This window comes from Culex quinquefasciatus, chromosome 3 (assembly GCF_015732765.1).
Source record: "Culex quinquefasciatus strain JHB chromosome 3, VPISU_Cqui_1.0_pri_paternal, whole genome shotgun sequence".
Classification (NCBI taxonomy): Eukaryota; Metazoa; Arthropoda; class Insecta; order Diptera; family Culicidae; genus Culex; species Culex quinquefasciatus.
Window position 1 is genome coordinate 138,017,437 of NC_051863.1, and position 22,266 is coordinate 138,039,702.

At 34.2% G+C, this 22,266-nt stretch overlaps 1 protein-coding gene across 1 annotated transcript in view; it reads right to left on the reverse strand.

Annotated features, from left to right (window-relative positions):
- Nucleotides 1–22,266, reverse strand: part of LOC6052525 (tyrosine-protein kinase Drl) — a 134,172-nt gene that overhangs the window by 1,368 nt on the left and 110,538 nt on the right. The window contains exon 11 of the mRNA XM_038264752.1: nt 9,519–9,598. Within this exon, the coding sequence (XP_038120680.1) occupies nt 9,519–9,598 (80 nt within the window). The remainder of the gene's footprint in view (nt 1–9,518; nt 9,599–22,266) is intronic.

Here is a 22,266-nt window from a genome sequence, read left to right on the forward strand (position 1 = left end):
TTAACCGATTTTGTCCGTTTTGGCCTCATTCGATCCGTGTTGGGGTCCCATAAGTCGCTATTAAAAATTATGCAGTTTAGTTAAGTACTTCAAAAGTTATGCTAAAAAAACGATTTTAACAAAAGTCCGGAAGATTGTAAAAAGGGTAGTTTTTGTAAGAAAACCCGGCATGTTATACATTTTTAGAAAGGTATTCGAAAGACCTTTTTCAACAAGTTCAATAGATTGAAGATATGACAACCCTATCAAAAGTTATAAGCACTTAAGTATTATTTATACACTTTTTTGAGGCCGGATCTCATATACTTCGATGAAAACGTTGTCCGGATCTATCATGCGACTTGTCGTTGGATAGGTAATCAAATACCTTTCCAACGAGTGCAAAACATTGAAGATCTGGCAACCCTGTCTCAAGTTATGACCACTTAAGTGATATTTATGTACTTTTTTGAGGCCGGATCTCACTTAAATGTATGTAAACTATGCGATCTGTCGTTGGATAGGTAATTTAAAGACCTTTTCAACGAGTTCAAAGGATTGAAAATTTAACAACCCTATCAAAAGTTATAGCACATAGGGGAACTGCACCTAATTCCAGCATGCCTCTCATGTTGACAGGTCAGAACTTTGATATTCAAATAATGCTAAATAAAAGCGTTTTCAACTGAAATCGAGTGATAAATAGCTCAATAAGAAGTAAGCAAGCAAGTTTCTATCAAAAGTTTTGCAAAATTAGTTGTTTAAATAGTGAAAATCAGCAAATTGGATGGAGTTAGGAGCGAGTGCTTTACCTGCCAAACATACAAGAATTTCCCCTAAGTGCCCTGAATTATGAAGATCTGACTACCCAATAATCTGATGGTATTAAGTTCAAGTTGATAGAACACTGAAAGGTCCGCCCTTTTGTATCTATTTTGGATAGCATTACCCTCTAAATGTGAGGAAGGCACCAACCACCTAAGGGTGGATTATAACGTTTTTTAATTGAAAACATTCAGAATCAAATAATATTTTCATTTGAATACCATTGGAAAAAATTCAATAGAAATCAGATGATTTAGACTTGGTTAATAAAAGATTTAATAATTTTTGCTCCATAATATTATTTTTTAACTAAACAAAATATTTAAGATTTATCCTTATTAGATTAAGAATTCTGATTCCCGTGATTTTTTACGATTTGTGATGGCAAGAGTAAATTTACAATAAGTAGTTTTTTTACATTTAAAGACTTGTTAACAGATAATATGTTTTGGAATGTAAACTAGATAAAATAGAAGTGAATTCGAGAAAATTGTTACGCTCTATAAATCGAATGAGTAAACAATAAAACAATACAAATTGTCCATCCATTTATTTTAAAATATATATTTATTAAGGTTACTATTTTACTATCATTACACAAGTTCAAAATATTTTTGAAATACCAATCATAAGTCAGTTTTACATATACTACTCTAAATATTTGCTTTGATTCTATTCGTTAGATAATGTCATGCCAATAACAATATTACGTGACTTAAAAGAACTAAAAAAGAACAATATTTTATATATTGGCTTAATTTATGAAAAAGTTAAAAATGATTGAAAAATATAAAATACAAATGTAAACATAACATTTTCAAGGTTATTTGAACAGTTTTTTGAGTTTTGAAATCAGTTATTCACAAGAAAAATTACTAAGCCTAAAATTAGATTTCAATATTATGGATATTTTTTATTTTTTTTTGAAAATCGAAATTATACAATAATTCATTTTTTTATAAATTCAATCATGCAAAACATTATAATCAAAGCAGGAAAATGCATTTTTAATCTTTTGAATACCACCAGTGGGGGTGACTATGGGTCAAAAAACGATACACCTCTCGTAAGGGACCATCCATAAACCACGTGGACACTTTAGGGGGGGGTATGGCGATTGTCCACGCTCCATACAAAAAAGATTTTTTTTTGTATGAACAATTGTCCACGAAGGGGGGGGGGGGGTACAAAAAAGTGTCCACGTGGTTTATGGATGGTCCCTAATTTCTTAATAACAAAAACAATTTAAATAACATCGAAAATCTTTCAAGGTAGATTTGTTCTTAGAAAGTTTACTAACATTTTCCCAGAAAATGATGGATTTTGATGAACACTACCTTAAATGCCAATAGTTTGAAAATTGACCCAATCTCCTCCATGCGAATGCGAATGCGAATGCGAATAGTTTGAAAATTGACCCAATCTCGCCCCTTAGAGATGGTGACATTCGGTAAAATGAAACAAAAATGATGCTCAAATGCAACGATATGGTAAAAACAAGTCATCCAACAGTGTTTCTTGTTCGTGGGAATCATTTGAAGTGAAGATTTTCAAACATTTGGGTAGTTTTCGAGCAATTCAAAATTTTTTTTAGAAAAATGATTTTTCGAGAGGTAATTTTAGGCCAAAAACGTACCTCAACTTTAGACAGCTGCCAAAATAACAGGATTTGTTCTAGGAACGAGATTTTTTCAGCGAAGTCATCTTAAGATGTCCCCTACATAACCCTTTTTACACAATTCAGTTTCATTGAGAAGAACCTGAGAAATGGTAAAATCCGTAAAAAAAACATTTTGACCTAATCTCACACCCCAGACCCAATGTCACCCCCATAGTATATGTAGTAACCTGTACACCGTGAATTATTAGGGAATATTTTTGCGAAGATAAGGAATTAATCGAAATCAAAAATTTATTTTTTTATTTAATTGATAAATGGACTCAACTTAGAAAAACTCAAATCAAATATTTAAGGATATCTCTTTATTTATTGAACTGAGGTTGAAATTTAAATCCATTCGAAAATTACAAACAAAAAATTGTATAAAATTTGACCAAAAAAAGTTGAGCAAGGTAGATGAAGATTAGTTTAATAATTATTTTAAGTACCGTAAAAAGGGGTGACTTTGATAGTTTTGCGATTTTTCCGCAAAATGAAGAGTACAATTAAAATACGTACGGAATTGTTTAGAATCATACTCACCGAGGTAGAGAAGTGTTCAAAGTACCTCAAGCAGAACTTTTCATAAAATTTTGAAAAGTTTAAAAAGTTAGTTAACTTTAGTTAAGAAAATGTTGATGAAAGTCATTATTCTAAACTTCTTAAAGTGTAATGACTTTCTCAATGAACATGATTTTGAATCGAAAAACGGAATGCATTTTCGGATTCTTTGGACAATTTTCCACTAGGAGAAGGTTAAATCAGTTTGCAAACAATACATAATATGTGTTTTTGAAACACAATTAAAAGAAAATCTCCAAATTTATAAGCAATTTCAGTTGAACAACTTTCATGTAAAATGTGAAAACTTGTGATTCGTAATTCGAATTCAGTAATCAATGCAATATAAATCGATAATTTTATAAACAAAACTAGTTTTAACAAATTTCAGGCGAAATTCCGACATTTTAACAATTTTACCTAAAATTTATATGTTTTTATTAAAGCTTATAAACTTAGTTAACTAAATATAAACATTGGTTTATTTCTTAAAAATTATATCGGCTACTTTAGTGATAGTACATTTAACGTACAAATAAAGTATGATTTTAACAAGAAAAACGTTGACATCAAAGTCTCCCCGGAATTTAAATTAAGATTTTTTAACGTAACTATTTTTCTAAACACTATTGAAAAAACTTTTTTTCCAAAAAAGTGCATGGACTTTGTGTGGCCTACCCCAGTACATGTTTTAAAAATAATAATCTTGAGAAAAACCTTACCGGTTGGAAAATATTCCAAAAACAAATTGAAATCCTATCAAAGTCACCCCGGTTTACGGTATCTAATCAAAATGAAAATTAAGATGAATTATTGTAGTAAAATTAGCTGAGTAAAGCTTTAATTAAAACTTATTTATTTTTTATGTAAATTATATAGACAAAAAATTAAATGAACAAGAATTTTTAAGCAATTTCGTCTCTATAAACTTGTTTAAAATGTTGAAATTTGGTAACTGTGGTTGGATACAACTAATATAATCAATTTTTATGCTGATTAAAATATTAAATCAAAAATTAATATTAGTTCAATCTAAGTAAAAATGATTTCACATCATTTCTACAAGGGATATACATACTTTTTGAAGGTCTGATCAATCAACAAACTCGAATTAAACTATCTGGTTTCAAAAAAATTTAAACGTATTCAGAATAATCTGTGGGTTTACAAATGTTTCAATTGTCTTTCATCTTAACGGATCACATCAACCAGAGCTTTTGCACCAAGATTTTTGTTACAGACATTTTAGTATCTTCAAAACTATGGGAAATTTTGATATTTTTTTATTCATCCCCTAAAATATTGTCTTCAAGACAATTTAGAACAAAGTTGAACTATTTTTACAATCAAATTGTGGCAGGATTGGGTCCGTTAGTTTCACCATTTTGGAATAAGAAGATAACAACTTCCTTGGTTGCTGTTTGTTAAGTTATCAAAAATAAAGCAAATATTTGCTTTACTTAAATTCGATGACTTCCCAGAGAACTGCCAAGCTCTTCATTCACAGAGTGTGAAAAAGTTTGAATGGGCGAGCATTGCTCTGAGGGAAGCATAGTTGGTTACTCTCTCTAGCTCTTTTTTCTAGGTTTATGGCAGTGTTGCCGAGCCAGAGATTACGTCGCGCTGCCACCCAGGAAGGTGTTATCGGGGCTAAGAGGATTTACATTCCGATGAATTTATTTGCTGTGGCTGACAACTTCATTTGGGGGTGGCCACTGATGGATGTGTGTTTTTTTTTTGTTTAAATTTTGAGCTCCATGAATGAGTGAGCTGTTGAAACTGGTGTGTTGTGGACACATACTTGATTATTTGTAGGGATTTTAGGAGCTTTAAAAAATTATTGGTTAAATTTGCATGAATTGAATGAGTTTCGGCCCAAAGATATCGTGGTTTAAATACATTTTTTTTGAGGAAAATAAATCTTGAAAATTTACATATTGCATATTTTAAAAAAGTATCTAATTGCATTTCATTGTTTAGAATTCCTTTGTAAAAAAAAATAAATAATTGTCAACATAAAACTACAGAAAATATTTCCTGACATTTCGTCAAGCTAAATAAGTTACCCCATAGTTAGTATAAAAGTTTAAGTTGACATAATACACTGAACGTATAAATATGCAAAATATCCGTGCTGTTTCTGCCGCTCTTTCGAGTGTCATTTATTGTGGAGAGACTCTTTTGCAACGTGCAGAAAACTTTTCCCGTTGCGCCACATCACGTCGGCGGAGAGGAATGTCACTCCGACGAGACACACCGAAAAATGTTGTTTCCTGACTTTTCCGGGGTTCCTCCCCGAATTTCCCTTCCCCCTGAGCACATTAAGGGCTCTTCATCTCACTTTCCCGCGAGTTGTTTATGGGTTTTATGCAAAACGAGCCCACTCTCTTTTGGGGCTCGTTAAGTTACTCCTTTTCCTCTCGACACGGTGACCATCAAAGAGCAGGCTTAGTTGGGAGGAAATTTTCATCGCACCATGAAGGGGACAGAACAAGCTTCCAAGTGGGGTGTCGTTTTAAGCGGAAAGTGATGGCCTCGTAATGAATGAATAAACAGCAACATATTTATTTTTCCGGTGTTTCCCGGGCGGACGACTTTCGTGAGAGAATTGTTACCTCTGGTGAAATTTTGGACAAAATATTTTTGGAGATAATTACTTAAGGAGATGTTACCGTTAAAAAGTTTCTCGGGATAATAAAAGTCCTTGATTGTAGAAAATTTCAGTTTGTTCATTAGACTTAAGAATTCAAACTAGACATCAATTTTGACAATATCTTGCAACAAGGATAACGGCAAAATGGCAAAAAAAAACAAAAGGACTTAACCTCTTTCTTTTATTGCAAGTGCAATTCATCCTTCCTTTCCTGTGTCTTTTCTCTTCTCAACAAAAAAAAAGACTTGAAAATGGTCGCACGACAATATGCAAATATGTCGGAATGGGTTGGGATGGAAGCGAAAGCAACGCCAGCAGAGAACAAAAGGGTGTGCCAACAACAGAGCAAAGCTTTCGAAAGCTCAATTTACCATTTATTCGAACATAAAACGAAATTTTAAACCCACCAAAGAGCAGCGAGGAGGTGCCTGCTTCGTTTACTCTTTGCTGCGTTTGATAAGGGACTTTTTAACTGCACCGAGGACGATTCAGATTCCGGATGGTGGTTTAAGGCAGCGATTCTCAACCTTCTTCTAGGCTGGTACCCCCTACCATGTAAATCAAGTAGGCCCGGTACCCCCGTTGAGAATCGCTGGTTTAAGGGGTTATGTTCAGCTTGTTTTTGTTTTTGTTTTTGTTTTTGTTTTTGTTTTTGTTTTTGTTTTTGTTTTTGTTTTTGTTTTTGTTTTTGTTTTTGTTTTTGTTTTTGTTTTTGTTTTTGTTTTTGTTTTTGTTTTTGTTTTTGTTTTTGTTTTTGTTTTTGTTTTTGTTTTTGTTTTTGTTTTTGTTTTTGTTTTTGTTTTTGTTTTTGTTTTTGTTTTTGTTTTTGTTTTTGTTTTTGTTTTTGTTTTTGTTTTTGTTTTTTTGTTTTTGTTTTTGTTTTTGTTTTTGTTTTTGTTTTTGTTTTTGTTTTTGTTTTTGTTTTTGTTTTTGTTTTTGTTTTTGTTTTTGTTTTTTTTTGTTTTTGTTTTTGTTTTTGTTTTTGTTTTTGTTTTTGTTTTTGTTTTTGTTTTTGTTTTTGTTTTTGTTTTTGTTTTTGTTTTTGTTTTTGTTTTTGTTTTTGTTTTTGTTTTTGTTTTTGTTTTTGTTTTTGTTTTTGTTTTTGTTTTTGTTTTTGTTTTTGTTTTTGTTTTTGTTTTTGTTTTTGTTTTTGTTTTTGTTTTTGTTTTTGTTTTTGTTTTTGTTTTTGTTTTTGTTTTTTTGTTTTTGTTTTTGTTTTTGTTTTTGTTTTTGTTTTTGTTTTTGTTTTTGTTTTTGTTTTTGTTTTTGTTTTTGTTTTTGTTTTTGTTTTTGTTTTTGTTTTTGTTTTTGTTTTTGTTTTTGTTTTTGTTTTTGTTTTTGTTTTTGTTTTTGTTTTTGTTTTTGTTTTTGTTTTTGTTTTTGTTTTTGTTTTTGTTTTTGTTTTTGTTTTTGTTTTTGTTTTTGTTTTTGTTTTTGTTTTTGTTTTTGTTTTTGTTTTTGTTTTTGTTTTTGTTTTTGTTTTTGTTTTTGTTTTTGTTTTTTTTTGTTTTTGTTTTTGTTTTTGTTTTTGTTTTTGTTTTTGTTTTTGTTTTTGTTTTTGTTTTTGTTTTTGTTTTTGTTTTTGTTTTTGTTTTTGTTTTTGTTTTTGTTTTTGTTTTTGTTTTTGTTTTTGTTTTTGTTTTTGTTTTTGTTTTTGTTTTTGTTTTGTTTTTGTTTTTGTTTTTGTTTTTGTTTTTGTTTTTGTTTTTGTTTTTGTTTTTGTTTTTGTTTTTGTTTTTGTTTTTGTTTTTGTTTTTGTTTTTGTTTTTGTTTTTGTTTTTGTTTTTGTTTTTGTTTTTGTTTTTGTTTTTGTTTTTGTTTTTGTTTTTGTTTTTGTTTTTGTTTTTGTTTTTGTTTTTGTTTTTGTTTTTGTTTTTGTTTTTGTTTTTGTTTTTGTTTTTGTTTTTGTTTTTGTTTTTGTTTTTGTTTTTGTTTTTGTTTTTGTTTTTGTTTTTGTTTTTGTAAGTAATTTTTTACGCGTACTTGGAACTTTGCAGTGATTAACCTCATTTTAATAATATTTGAAGATTAATATTTTAACGAGAAACATAAAATTCATATATATTTCTTTTTCTTTTTTATAAGATTTGATGTTTTGTATATTTGAATTTAATGTTAGGATTTGAAGATTTAAATCAAACTGAAAGAAAAGAAAATCTCTTGTGTTTTTTTAAAGGTCCTATAAGCTATTGCTTTCTATATGTTTATAGGACCTTTAAAAAAACTCTTGATCTCTTAGTTTCATTAATAATTCTCCTAATTTTTTTAAGCAACAGCAACAAAAATTTGTAGAAAATTGACAATCTAGAAGATTAGGCTATACTGGCGAAAGGATTTCTGGGGATTGGCATTCTGGAAAATGGTCTTTTCTGGGGATCTGGGGATGGGTTATCTTTGTGTTTTAAAAGCGGTCTAGGAAATGTGTAAAAGTTTTAAAAATCTCACGTGCTTGTAACCCCTAAAAACACCGAAGCAGTTAAGGTTGAGGAAGTGATTCGCAGATTTCCCGGTTTTTATTTGGAGTAAATATTTTGTTGCTGGTTTTTTTCTTCTTCGCCCTTTTGTTCTCTCGTTCATTTTTTATGCCAGCTCTCATTGTAATCAGTAGCAGAGTGGCAAAGTGGCAGAACCTGGACCAAATCCCTCCTCCTCCCGTAACCTGCTCCGATGGGGCCAATATGGGCTGGAATGGGACGCTGGAGAAATGCGGTTTCAATGATATGGGTTTTACAGGCGGGGGAGGAAAGTCATGAAGTATGGCAGCAAATTACCGCCAAAGTTATGGCACTAAAGAGAACAATGATTTTTGCTGGCAGTTTTTTCTTTCTTCCTTTTTCTCAGGGGAGTGGTGTACAGACTTTTATATTATTATGCACGGCGCTCTTTTCCTGTTTGCCCAACATTTGAGTCGAGGCCTTCGTGAGGACTTTCTGCTCTTTGAAGTTATTATTGCCGAGTTGTTACAGTGAAACCTCTTTTTACGCGGTGGCGTTACGCTTTTTATTTCGTCGATTTCTCTGGAACGACGCAACATTTTTGCAATCTTTTAAAAGCAATTTGTAGGTTTTGTTCAGCTCTACAAAATGCTTTTCGAAGCTTGCAAAAATATTGTGTGGTTTAAGAGCAATCGACGAAACAAAAAGCGTAACGCAACCGCGTAAAAAGAGGTTTCTCTGTATAAAAAAAGGCAAGATGAAAGTGTTTTACGATGGGAAATAAAGTTATGATTCCATTTGCTTTGATTAAAGTTGTCATGCTCTTTGACCGACTAAAGACCCCTCCCCCACTTTGCAAAAATCACGAAACGCTTCTTTGGGGTGGGAAATTTCCGCTGTGAGTTGTGCTTCGAAATGATCGCGTTTGTTTGATTACCGAGCATAAATCTGGGAGCATCTCGGAGCAAGTGAAGTGTTTTGTTTGGCGAAGTTTTGCCCCCTTTCAAATTTATTAGCCAAGTTGATTGAATAACATGGCGTGTAATGAGCAGCAATCTAGCAGTTTATTGCAGTAGTTTTAATGAGTTTTGTCTCGTCACAAATTCTGTGATGGGAGTTTGAGAAAATTAATAATTGTTTTTATGAAGCTTTGATTTTGAACGTGCTAGATGGAACGTGAATTAATTTTAAAACACCCACAAATAGTTTCGTTCTTTGCACACCTGTGACCCTCAAAATCCCACGGAAAATACCTTTTCCGCTCAAAGGATAATCCTCAGATTTGCCAAGTACCGTTTATAAACCGTATTTCCACCTTCTTTCACAAATACCGACGAGCTACCTCCAACCTTTAACAATCTGCAGAGAAGGGAAGCAAATTTAAAGCAGAAGCAATAATACTTACAACTCATCCGGGCAGTTCACGGGTTGCGCTAACCGATAGCCATCGCGAAGGTACGCAGCCAGCTCGAACGAGTCCACTTCCTGTTGCGGCCGGCAGGAAACCATGAAATGAGAAAAAGAAGAAGAGAAAAGAGAAGGTGAGTCTATGGAACTGTAATCTCCCCTCGGCTAGTCTATAAAGTCCGGTTCAGTCCGACACCATCTCCGAAACCGCAGCAGCAGCAGGTGGTCAAAGTAAAGTGAGAAAGCAAATAAAAAAGCGTTTTCGTTCAGCTCCCCCCCACCCCCTTGGTCTAATCTTCTTGGCGTTTCCGCTACCGCACACCGCGCTTTGATCTCCTGCAGATAGAATTCATTAAATCCACAGAAGAAAAAAGAAGAACGCGTCCACGCCTTAGCACAAAGTGAAAGAATATAAAGGTGACATTAAAGGGACTGGCGTTTGGAATTGGATAGGGGAGGGTAGGGAATCTGTTGTTCAGTCTTTCTAGATAATTTTGAATATGTGAAAATTATTATTTTATCATGTTAAAGATATTAAGCAAAACAAATATTTTAAAAGCGAGTCCACGAACAGGGCAATGGGCAAACCTCTTTGTATGGGACGTCGTTTAGACCTCACCAATCTGCCTGAAATTCTCAGGGGTTGTTTGTACATATAAAACTAGCATCTGGCCAAAATATGAGCACTTCTAGGTCAACGGGAAGTGGGACAAATCGGGACACAAAGTTTGAAAGGCGTCATCCATAAAGTACGTCACGCTCTAGGGAGGGAGGGGGGGTTGTCGCAAGCGTGACAAAGTGTGACAAGGGGGAGAGGGGGGGTCCGTGAGACCGTGACGTCACGCTAAGCTATTTCCTGAATACTGAAAATTCAGTCAAAGAATATATCTGAAAATATTTTTTTTTTATAAAATTTCCTCATAAATCAAACACGACACAAGGCTTTAAGAAACAGAGTTTTCAATGCGACATTTAATATGCTTATATCATCAGATTTTCAAAAAAATGTTTGTGGCTATTTCTATCACTACAACATTCTACAAAATAAAAATAAAAATCTAAACACAACCTGTAAAAATTAAAAACTTTCTCGATTTTACTCCGAATTTATAAATAATTCTATTTATAAATCATGTTATAATTATTCAAAAAATCAATATCGAGGGGGGGGGGGGTCAACAGAATGTGACGTTCTTTTCAAAGGGGGGTTGGAGCCAGCGTGACAAAGTGTGACATAGGGGGGAGGGGGGGTTAATTTTGGCCAATTTTAGCGTGACATACTTTATGGATCACGCCAAAGTTCATAAACGTCAAAAATCTTATAAATGCTGTAACTTGGGCAAAATTTAAAATTCAAAATGCATCTGAAAGGGCTTGAAAAGTCCAACAAAATGCGGGTTGAAGCATCACAATTGGTTGAATCTAAAAGGAGTTATTGACATTTTAGTGAAAAAATAGCATAACTTTCAAACTCAAATAAAAAAGTGTTCCATCCAGATATCAAATCGATTCGACCTGGAGCTTGTAGGGGACATCTAGGACTACCATCTGAGACTGCTTACGCATTTACAATCTTTTTCAAACTCAAAATTTGTTAGAGAAATATTTTATGGCTTATTTGCAAACATGAATTTGTAATAAAGTTTCTATTTTGCTCACTCCATAAATCAACAATAACAATATTTTGTAAAAAATGCTTTTCAAATCATTTGTCAAATCAAGTGTCATCTGGGGTGAGATCGAGTCATACAAAAATGCAGAAACAATGTCACCCCTGATAACGGTTCCTAAAGATTTTGTTTGGTCATCGGTAGAGTTTAATAAAATATTAAAATAAAGATATTTTTTCGAAAAAAGAGAGTTAAAATCAAATTGATTAAAATAAGCAAATATGAATTTAAAGGAAACTGTATTAAATATGAAAAAAACAATAAAATTTAATAAGTTGCACGTAATTTCATTTAAAAAATCTAAAATAATCAAATTTCAAAAACGAATATTCGATTCCCCATCCAAAATCGTTCCGTACAATCAGGGGGCAGGGTGTCTTTTTTTTGATTGAAACATGCTGAATCAAGATTTGAATGTTTTTCTAAAACAAAGATGGCCGCCAAATAGCTGATCGGGAAATATGCCTTTTAGAGCCTTAAAAGAAGTCTCATCAACAAAAAAAGCACTCGATTTTTTTCTATAGCCTCTGGGATGTATAATTCATTTTTTTTTATTTTTGGCTGCATTCAAAAACACTTTTGTCAATTTAATGTTATTTCTTTAAAACATCATGACAAATTTTTTTTCAGAGGATCGCTTTCATACAAACACACTAAATGAATTGAACTATTTAGCAATATTAAATATTAAAGTTAGTTTTGCAATCCGGTATATTCCAAAATAAATTTTATTGTTGTTATCACAACTTTATGAAAACTATAATATTTGTGAGTTTTAAATTTTCATATATTTTTTTCATGCGGGAGAAAACAATATTTATAATAACAATAAATTAAACTGATTGATTGAACTAAAATGTAAGTACGCTTATCAAGCCCAATTGTTTCGACTGTCAAAATTATGAATATTTGCATCTTACTGGTAAGGCTATAATCATGCTCGGAAAATGAAATTTTAATAAAAACGTCCTAGACCTACTTTCATGTATACATTTCGACTCAGAATCGAAAACTGTGCAAATGTCTGTATGTTTGATGAACCAATTTTAACCAAATTGATCGCATTCGATTCGATTTAGGGTCCCATAGATAAAGTTTAACTTTTTTAAGTTTTGATGAGAAGTTCAAACAGTATGTATAAAAATGTGTTTTCGAAAATGTCTGGATGTCATAATATAACCTTATTTAACACCAAACCCCATCATATTATAAATAATTAGAAATATAATCAAAAGACTTTTCAAATGAGCGATAAACATTCAAGATCTGGTCACCCTATCTAAAGTTACGACTACTTAAAAAATATGTATGGACTTTTTGAAGCCGGATCTCAGTAAATTGGATGAAAATGATGTCCTGATCTATCTTGTGATACATCATTGGATAGGTTATTGAAAGACCAATCCATTGAGTCATAAACTATGAAGATATGGTCACCCTTTCAATTGTTATGGCCATTCAAGTGATTTTTTCTGTTTGAGTATTAAGCCACTTAATCCTGATTACGAGAACTATTGTAGCGTGTTACCCATTTTTACTGTTATTAAGCATTTCCAGATCTATAACGCAGTCCCTATTGAGATGGAAAGTGCTGTTCCATCCAGATGCTGTAAACTCCTTTCCTTGTGCCTTGTGTGCTATGTATCGCTAGAACCGCGGTGACAATTTTTTCGTGTCATTTTTCAAGCTCTTCCCAGCAGCTATTATTTGCCGCGCGGGGTCTTGTAAAGACAATTGTCTTTGTTGTGCTATATTTGCGGTGTTCCCTTTGCTCTGATCTGGACAATGCGACTGGACTGCAGTGCAATACCGATCGGCTGGGCATTATTTACATGCGAAGACACGAGGAAAGTATTTTGGGAAGAGGCGCAAAGGAATATCCCAAGATTAATCACATGCTAGAAGAGCACGTGAAGCAACCGTTTTATACTCATACGGTTGCTGCTACCTCTGAACTTAAACCTAATGCTGCCACCCTGAGAAGAACCCATGACATTCCGCTTATGAGGCGAAACCCGTAACCATTCGGCCACAGAAGGTTGGCAAAATTCAAGTGATATTTATTAGGATGTAACAAAAATGACTTTTTGGCGGGCATTCAGGGGTTTGTTCCGGTGGGCATACTGGTCCAAAATCTTTGAGAAAATTGGAGAAACAAATTTTCAACTAATGGTCCTATTTTCAATGTTTAAAAAATTAAACATTCGTAAAGTTTTGCTATCTTTTCGATGTAAAAATGTCAAATTTTCAAATTCAAGCCATACATTTGCAAGGGCTCCAACGCATCTGGAGACATCGAATGGCTCGGAGGTTGTAGATCAATAAGAGTAAAGTAAAGCATATCAATTGTGTTATTTTATTAATAATTAGGGTTAGTGATTTTCACGATCTCGGGGACAGCGTGTAATTCGTGTAATTTGAATATTTCTAAAAAAATTATCAATTTTCTCAAATCAATTCTTTGAAATAACAACATAACAAATTTTTCATCCTTCAAGACCAAAAAGTTAAAATTGTATTAGTTTTAAATTAAAAGGCGTGATAAACATTAATAAAAATTTGTTACAAAATTTGTTGAATAAAATCAGTCAAAGTAAAAAACATATTCTAGGAACCATCAAGTTATCAAAGGACTTTTTTTTATAAAATTGGATGAACATGTATATTTTGATGAGACTGCACATACATTCATGTAAAAGTAACATTCAGTAGAAACAGTGGTTTTTACCAGAGTCAATATATCATTGATCGGAGGAGCAAGCATTAAGAATGTAGAATGAAAAACTGAATTCCACGAGAGTAGAGAAAAATATTGGGAAAATAGATTGCTATTTAGAATATCAATAAAAGTTTATTAGTTTTTTTTAGGATACAATATTAAACAATATTAGTATTATTTTATTTGAAAGTTTTAATTTATAACAGATATTATAAGATAGATGTTTTTTATTTAAACTTTAATTAACAATATTTTTGATCATTAAAATAACCTTTAAAAACATTTCAGATTTGAGTCCTGTTAAATTTTCAAAATATTTGATTATTTAGTTGGATAATTCCCGTAGAAGTTGAAACAAACTTATTTTTTCGTAAGTTTTAATTTTTAATAAAATTTCAATGATTTCGGTACGTTGATTTCGTTGAAAACTATTAAGATTATCCGAGTTATTGTATTATAATTTTTTTGTTTCGCGAAATTTCCGTGGAATTTCGTGATTTGAAATTCAGGTCCCCGTGTTATTTGCAATTTTTAGCATGAAATATCACAAAGCCTATTTTTAATCTATGAAAATATTTTTTGTGTTCTACAGGAAAACAGCACTAAAAAATAACAAAAATATTTAAATTTATCAATTCACTTGAAAGTATAACCGAGGTTTATAGGAAGTAAATAGGAAAATACTAAAAAATCACCAAAAACCATGATTTACTTGGACCTTATTGCACCCAGCGACAAAGTTGTAGGGAGTTGAATTTCCTTAAAAAAAATCTCAATTCTTATTATTTTCAAGATTTTCGTAGTAGAACGACAACTGGTAGTAGAAAGTGGTTAAGAAGCGAAAAAATCACCAGATCACAGACGAGATTCGAACCCGTACCACTCTATTACACCATCTAATTATAAAAACTTTCAACGCCTTAGCAGATTTGGCCTAAAGTGTCCACGAGATTTATGGATGGCCATTGAACCATAAATTTATGTTGTTCTTACTACGGTAAGATTCTTTTTATTTTCTTCACATTTCCAAACAAATAAAATTGAAAGTGACGTTTAATGCGGAGTTCTCCAATCTTACTTTTTAATATTCAAGGAAAAAAATCAGACTTTTTAACGGTACACATCAACCATAGCTTTTGCACCCAGATTTCTGTCATAGACATTTTAGTATCTTCAAAACTACGAGAACTATTGATATGATTTTTTATTCATCCCCTAAGTTACTGTCTTCAAAACTATTCAAAACAAAGTTTGACTATTTTTATAATCAGATACTTGCAGGATTGGGTCCGTAAGTTTGACAAATTTGGAATAAGAAGACAACAACTTCCTTGGCTGCTGTGCTGTGCACCCTTAAGGAAGTTGTTGTCTTCTTATTCCAAATTTGTCAAACTTACGGACCCAATCCTACAACAATCTGATTGTAAAAATAAACAAACTTTGTTGAAAATTATTGTGCATACAGTACTTTAAGGGATGAATCAAAAATTATATCGATAATTCCCGTAGTTTTGAAGATACTAATATGTCTGTAACAAAAATCTTGGTGCAAGAGCTCTGCTTGATGTGTACCGTTAATGGGAAAAATAATTTACAAATCGCGGTCTCTAAATAATTCTTGGAATTTTTCATGATATATAAATATATTAGAATCCGGATGAGCCCTATGATTTTCTTGACATTGCATTTATAGGACAACCTAATAATAGTCACTCAAACACCGGGTAATTCCACATAAAATTTTTAAATAGGGTCCATAGCTTAAAATATTTATTTTTTATTTTTTGTGGATATTGTTAATAATACTTATAATTTTTATTAGTTTTTAATATTCTTTCACTTTTCTCCCTGGCGTTCATTACGTGCCATTATGGTCTCGTTCAGTGGTCAACCCAATACTCCGTGGGTGTCCCTCGTAATGGAGTGGTAACATTTGTTCGGCCTGCCCTGCCGTAACTGCCACTGCTGTTGCAACGCATTCCTAATTAATTGCCCTCCGGATCGCCGGTCAATGTCCCGCGGTAGAGGCTTTTGTTGTCACATTTAGTCAATAACTAGCCCATTTCATTTTTTGGATCGGAAGACGACGACGCCATTCAACGACGTTCTTTCCGTCAATTCAATCCTATTGCCACGTGAGGGCAGCGCAACACACACAAAACTGAATCGAAATAAAAAGAAAAACTAATCAACGAATGGGTTCGGTCCTTTCACAATCTTGTCCAAATTCTCAGGGAAAAGCCATCTTCCTCGTTATCACGAAAGCAATCACGTTTATAGACTACGACCCCGGAAAATAGGCCAACCGCAACACACACCAGGTTTGGCACAAATTTAATTCAATTTGGGCGTTTGTTGACGCGGTGAAAGCACCGTTCGCCGAGGTTTGCGTTCAGTGCTGAAAAGTGCTCCAAATGTGGGGGGTGTCGTGATTGTACTCGATTTCCATGCCCCAACAATACGGTTGTTATTGTTGGGTGAGTCCCGCGTCATCGGAAGGTGATATTTTGAAGAAGTATTTAGCATTGGATGTCCGCATTCGTTTATACTGACCTGGTTTACATTTTGAACTGTTTGTGAGGGCTCGAGCGATTCGGACAGGTTCGACACGCGATTTTCTTTAACCAGTGTTTTTTTTACCAGTGTTTAGATCTAGAACAGATTCCTCATTTTGAAATTGAAAACTAAACATCTGGAGCAACATTTGAAAAGGGCGCGTAAGCATTTTGACAGCTGGAACTATTTTGCACATTCCGAGACAATTGTAACTTTTTCGCAAAACTTGAAGCGAACAATAGCTGGCATCTCCAGCTACCTTTCAACACTGTTAGTTTTGTTAAATAGTTGTCTGATCTCTTGGAATTGGCAAAATTGCAGCAGCTGTCAAAATGGTTATGCGCCCTTTTCAAATGTTGCACCAGACATGATAGGATGTTCTTAAAAAATTGATGCAGCCAAGGATGCAGCAGTATTTAATTCAATTCTAGTTTATTTTCCATGCGTACAAACTTCGAACTCTTCTCTGTAAACTATTTTTAGAGTTTTTTTTTTCAACAAACAATCAAAAATCATGTTTTTTCAAACCACCATAGGGGTTTTATTTTCAAAAATTAACTATAGATTTGGATTTATATCAATGAGATTATCTTCCATAAAAAAGCCTCCAATGGTCATGGATGGTCCTCAATGTTTTTTTGTTTTTTTGCTTTGGTTTAAATTATGTGGGAATGTTAGGAATTATAACTTTGAAACATAGCAGAAACATGGTCAAAAATTTAAATCCCATCGGAGACCCAGTAGTGTTAGGATATTTAAGCTTTAAAAAATATTGGTAATTCGATCACAAAGAAGTTTAAGGAGGAATTTCGGCTCCTACCTAATGTTTTCGCAAATTTAGTGAAAACCCTTCATTTCAAACTGTGAAACGTATATTGACAGTACCAATGGGACCACCCAGTTTTAGCTCGTTTTAAATCCGAATTTCCGTTCAACAGTAGGGTTTGGATCAGATTTTTTTTAAAGCATTCTCAAGGGCAGTTCCTATTGCTTACAAACCAATGTAAAAATGCCAAATTCTTAAAAGTTTTTTTTCTATTTTAATTCAAAGAGAATTTGATACAATTATAATTTTAGGAAATATGTTTAAGGAGCATATATTGGGCATAAAATGTGTTTTTTTTTTCTAAATCCATAAAAGTGTTCCCTCCGATTAAAAATATATTTTTGAATAAATTATTAGTTATTATCGATCGGTTGTGCATGTATTTTGAATTAAATATAATCAATTTTCAGAAATGAGTAGTTCTCTAAATATTCACAATTTTTCGCAATTTTAAGATTTTCATTTTTTGGTTTGGATGAAACTTTGTCCATGCCTTTCCTTACAACTTATTGAAAAGATCAGAAAATTTCACAAATGTTTCATTTATCAACATAAAAAATTAGACCAATTTTTTCCGATATGTTGTCAGTTGAAAATTACAGGCTAGTAAGATAACACTTAGAAAAACTCATTTTCATCGATTTCTAGAATTCTATTTGAGACTGTATCTCAGAAATTGATTGCCCAAAATTTAAAGTCTCTGAGAAAATGTAGAAAATTTGTAAATTTGCAAAGCTTTTTAAAAACATTTTATCAGGGCTGCTTTTCTTTCAAGCAGTTTTTTAAATGCAAAAAAAAGAAAAGATAAATCAAAATCGTATACTCTTACCATTTCAGGCCTTTATTTTCAAAAAACAAAAATGTTATGATGTTAAGGGTCATATGAAAATCATAGGCTACTTTTGGAAATTTTGATTTTTGGGTAGTTATGACCCATAAGGCTTGATAGGGTTATACTGCCCATTAGGGTGCCTAGAAAAAATGACCCCCTGCTCCACAAGCGGAAACCGGTTTTTTGGGTTATTTTAAGCATCTGTGCAAATTTTGAGCGGAATTGGTTCAGATTAACCCATTGATACCCGAGCCTAAAGTTGGTGAAAAAAATGTTTTTCATACAAAAATGACTTTTTTAAATCGCTAATAACTTTTCAGGGGCATGTTTTACAGCTTTGGTATGTTCTACAAAGTTGTAGAGCACTAAATTTCCAATAAGAATCTCACTTTTGGGAATACAGTGGACTCTCTGGCTGTCGATCTTCTCGATATCAATATTGCTCCTGCTGTCAATAAATTTGTCAGTCCCTTCAAATAGATTGCTTTGATTGTGCGATCTATAAATTGATAACCCACGCTCTCGACGGTCCCTTCAATATCGACAACGAGAGAGTCCACTGTATTTTGATGGAAGTAGCGCATTGTGCAGACCAAACAGTAAGAAAATTGAGTTTTCCATACATTTTTTCGCTTTTTCCCATACAAACTTCATCTCCGAGTATCAATGGGTAAATGATGACCTATTTTGCTTATATTTGGCCCAGAGTCCTAAAATAGCTCAAGGAACAATATTCAGCTTGTGGAGCGAGGTTTTGAGAAAAAGTCCCATATTCTGGGCACCCTACTGCCCATGTTCGCATAAATGTCCCATATGCAAAAACAGCAAGCTGAGAAAATTGCATTTGAAGTTTGTCTCACACATAAGGCTAGACACAAATTTTTAGAACAAAGTACTAGATGTTATAGGCTTTTCTGAAAGACCACACGATTTTGAACCAAAGTGCATCAATGACTCAAAAGTGATGAAAATGCATATGAGACACTTTTGCGATCAAGGGCAGTATAGTAGCTTCAACTTGAAAACGGTACATTAAAAAAAATTGTAATGTACTTTTCAATTGCAAATTTGATTTTGCTTGAAAAAATATTTTTAACAATCTTTTTGTCCAGATTTCCAGATGTTCCAATGAAGACACGATTTTTTTTTATCAAAAAATCATATCTCCTAAACCAGATTTTCTACCATCGTCACGCACTACATCTCAGAATATCAAAGAATTTCAAAAAATTAAAAATGCGTGTTTTGGAAATTTTACTTTTTGTGATAAACAGATAATTAAAAAAATCCAAATTTTTATTTCATGTGCCAATTTTTCCCAAAGGTCCTAATCATAACCTACTTCTTTGCTGAAGACACTCAGTCGATCAGAATATCCCTGATCCCAGGAAAAGACACAGTGAGTAGCAACACAAAAAATATAATAATATTACATCTTGGAATGGTGACAAATTTTGTGTACAAGAAGTGCAATTATACATTTCTGTCCTCGATTTTTTTTTGTATTTTTTAATCCGGCTGAAACTTTTGTGGTGCCTTCGGTATGCCCAAAGAAGCCATTTTGCATCATTAGTTTGTTCAAATAATTTTCCTTACAAATTTGGCAGCTGTCCATACAAAAATGATGTATGAAAATTCTAAAATGTGTATCTTTTGATCGATTTGGTGTCTTCGGAAAAGTTGTAGGTATGGATAAGGACTACATTGAAAAATAAATGATACACGTAAAAAATTTTTTGGTGATTTTTATTTAACTTTTGATTTGCAAAAAAACACAATTTTTATTTTTATTTTATTTTTTTGATATGTTTTAGGGGAGTCGACCGAGCCACGTAGCCTAGTGGTAACGCTTCCGCCTAGTAAGCGGTAGATCGTGGTTCAAATCCCGGCTCGGACCAACACAACTGGTGATCTTTTCTCTTCTGGATTCGATTGCTTAGTAAAGGGAAGGTAGTGTATCGTCACAAACGACCTATTGAATGTTAACATTAACCTTAACATGTAAACATTAAGTTGAAAATGCACTTGCCACTGAATCCGCTTTGTAAAAGCCGGCCCCGATACTCTTCAAGGGTGTTTCCCTCAGGAACTGGGAAAGATTTACTTTTACTTTACTTACTTTTAGGGGACATAAATTGCCAACTTTTCAGAAATTTCCAGGTTGTGCAAAATATCTTTGACCGAGTTATGAATTTTTTAATCAATACAGATTGAAAAAAAATGAAATATTGGAGATTGAAGTTGAAAAATTTTGCGACCAATATTTAATTTTTTTGAAAAAATCAGTATTGATTAAAAAATTCATAACTCGGTCAAAGATTTTTGCACAACCTGGAAATTTCTGAAAAGTTGGCATTTGATGTCATCTTAAACATATTAAAAGATAAAAAAAAATAAAAATAGTTTTTTTGCAAATCAAGTTTTTATGAGAAAAATTTAAATAAAAATCACAAATTTTTTTCTACCATGTATCATTTTTTTCAGTGTAGTCCTTATCCATACCTACAACTTTGCCCAAGACACCAAATCGATCAAAAAATTCTGTTCGAGCCTGACAAGGTCAGCTCGAAGAAAATTTTGGTTTGATTTTGGCAGCACTGTGCCTGCTGCGACAAGAACGGAAAAGAAGGTGGCAACCCAGCCTGCGTCGTTGCCAACAACAACAAGAAGCGCGCGCAACGACTTGCGCGAGTTAGCACGACGACGCCCGAAGGGGAGAAAGAAGCGCACAAACGATGTGCGCGGCAACAGCGCGCCGTTGATGACGACGGTGCTAGAAAGAGAGCGACAACCCGAACGACGACGAAGAGTGGAGAGTTTTTTGGCGCGCAACGGACGAGTTTGCGCGATCGTTCGGAGAAGCAGCAAGTCTATCGCAAGCAGCCGAACCGGTCGGACGTAAAGTCACCGCGTCGCGATCGTCGGAAGGAAACAACAAATAATCGCTAAAATTAAGTTAAGTAGCCGTAAATAGAATTAGTGAGAGAAAAATTCTAGTGTTTTTCTGTTTGCCTGTGATACTTCCGACCCTCCCAAGCTGGTTCCCCAAGTCCGCCTGAAGTGAAGTGAAAATACAGTCCGTTTCGAACATGGTCCTTCGAGCCGGATAAATTGAACTAGAAGTGCCGGGATTTGCGGGGAAAGTTAAGGACAAAAAGGCGGAAGGTCGATTCTATCGCGGCAAGTGTGCACAAGGCCCACTGAGTTGAAAAAACACAACGTGGAAAAAGTCGCCGCGAAGAAGAGTGAAAACGGACGCCATCTTGGCTAAAGCGTGGTGACTGGAAAAAGTGCTCAGAGTGAAAAAGGCGACGCCATTTTGGAATCGACCAGAATGCGTCCGAAGAGCAAGTGTAAAAAGTGCTAAGCGACGCCATCTTGGATGCGTCCAGAACCTTCTGAAGCCGGAAACAGGTTCGGGAAAGAAGGTTCAAGTGAAGTGAAGTTCCGGCCAAGAGGACACAAAGTTCCCCCAAGTACCGTGATTTCAGACTTGGCTGATTTCCGTGCTTGGTTCGGACACTGGGTCCGATCGTTGGTGTCCCTCTTGTGCCGGAAACTGCCATAAAGTGCCTGCAATAATTCCCGGGAGCGGCGCTGAGCAAGGACGCGTCGACTCCAGAGAAGAAGAAGCGGAAGTTGCAGGCAGAGACGAAAACCTTCTACGAACTTGGTCCGGAAGTGAAGACGCTCGAAGTGAGAAGACTTCCGCGAAAGTGGTTCCGGAAAACGCGAAGAACGTTCTGGAAAGTGGTTCCGGATGTTCGACGCAAAGTGAAGTGAAAGCGAACGGTTCCAGCAGCCGTTCCGAGCTCAGTGCTCCGCCACTGTAGCATCGGTGGCCAAAGCGCTTCGCCCGAGGAAGTCACCGGAGAGGCTGGTGAACTCGGAGAAGGCGGCCACACCGAAGAAGAAGACCGGCGGCAAGTCCGGTCACTAAGTGCACTGAGTGATCCCCTGCGGAGCGAGCAGTGTAAAGGAGCTGGCGGAGATGGAGCGGTTCAACGACGTCGTCCACCAGCGTGAGCTGGCTCAAGGTAAGCTCGTTATCATTCTTGAAAGCTTGAGAGATGCCACGACGCTCACATGGGCAGCGTTGAAGACGTACCAGAAGGAGGTAGAAGCCGCGTACGATGCGTACCA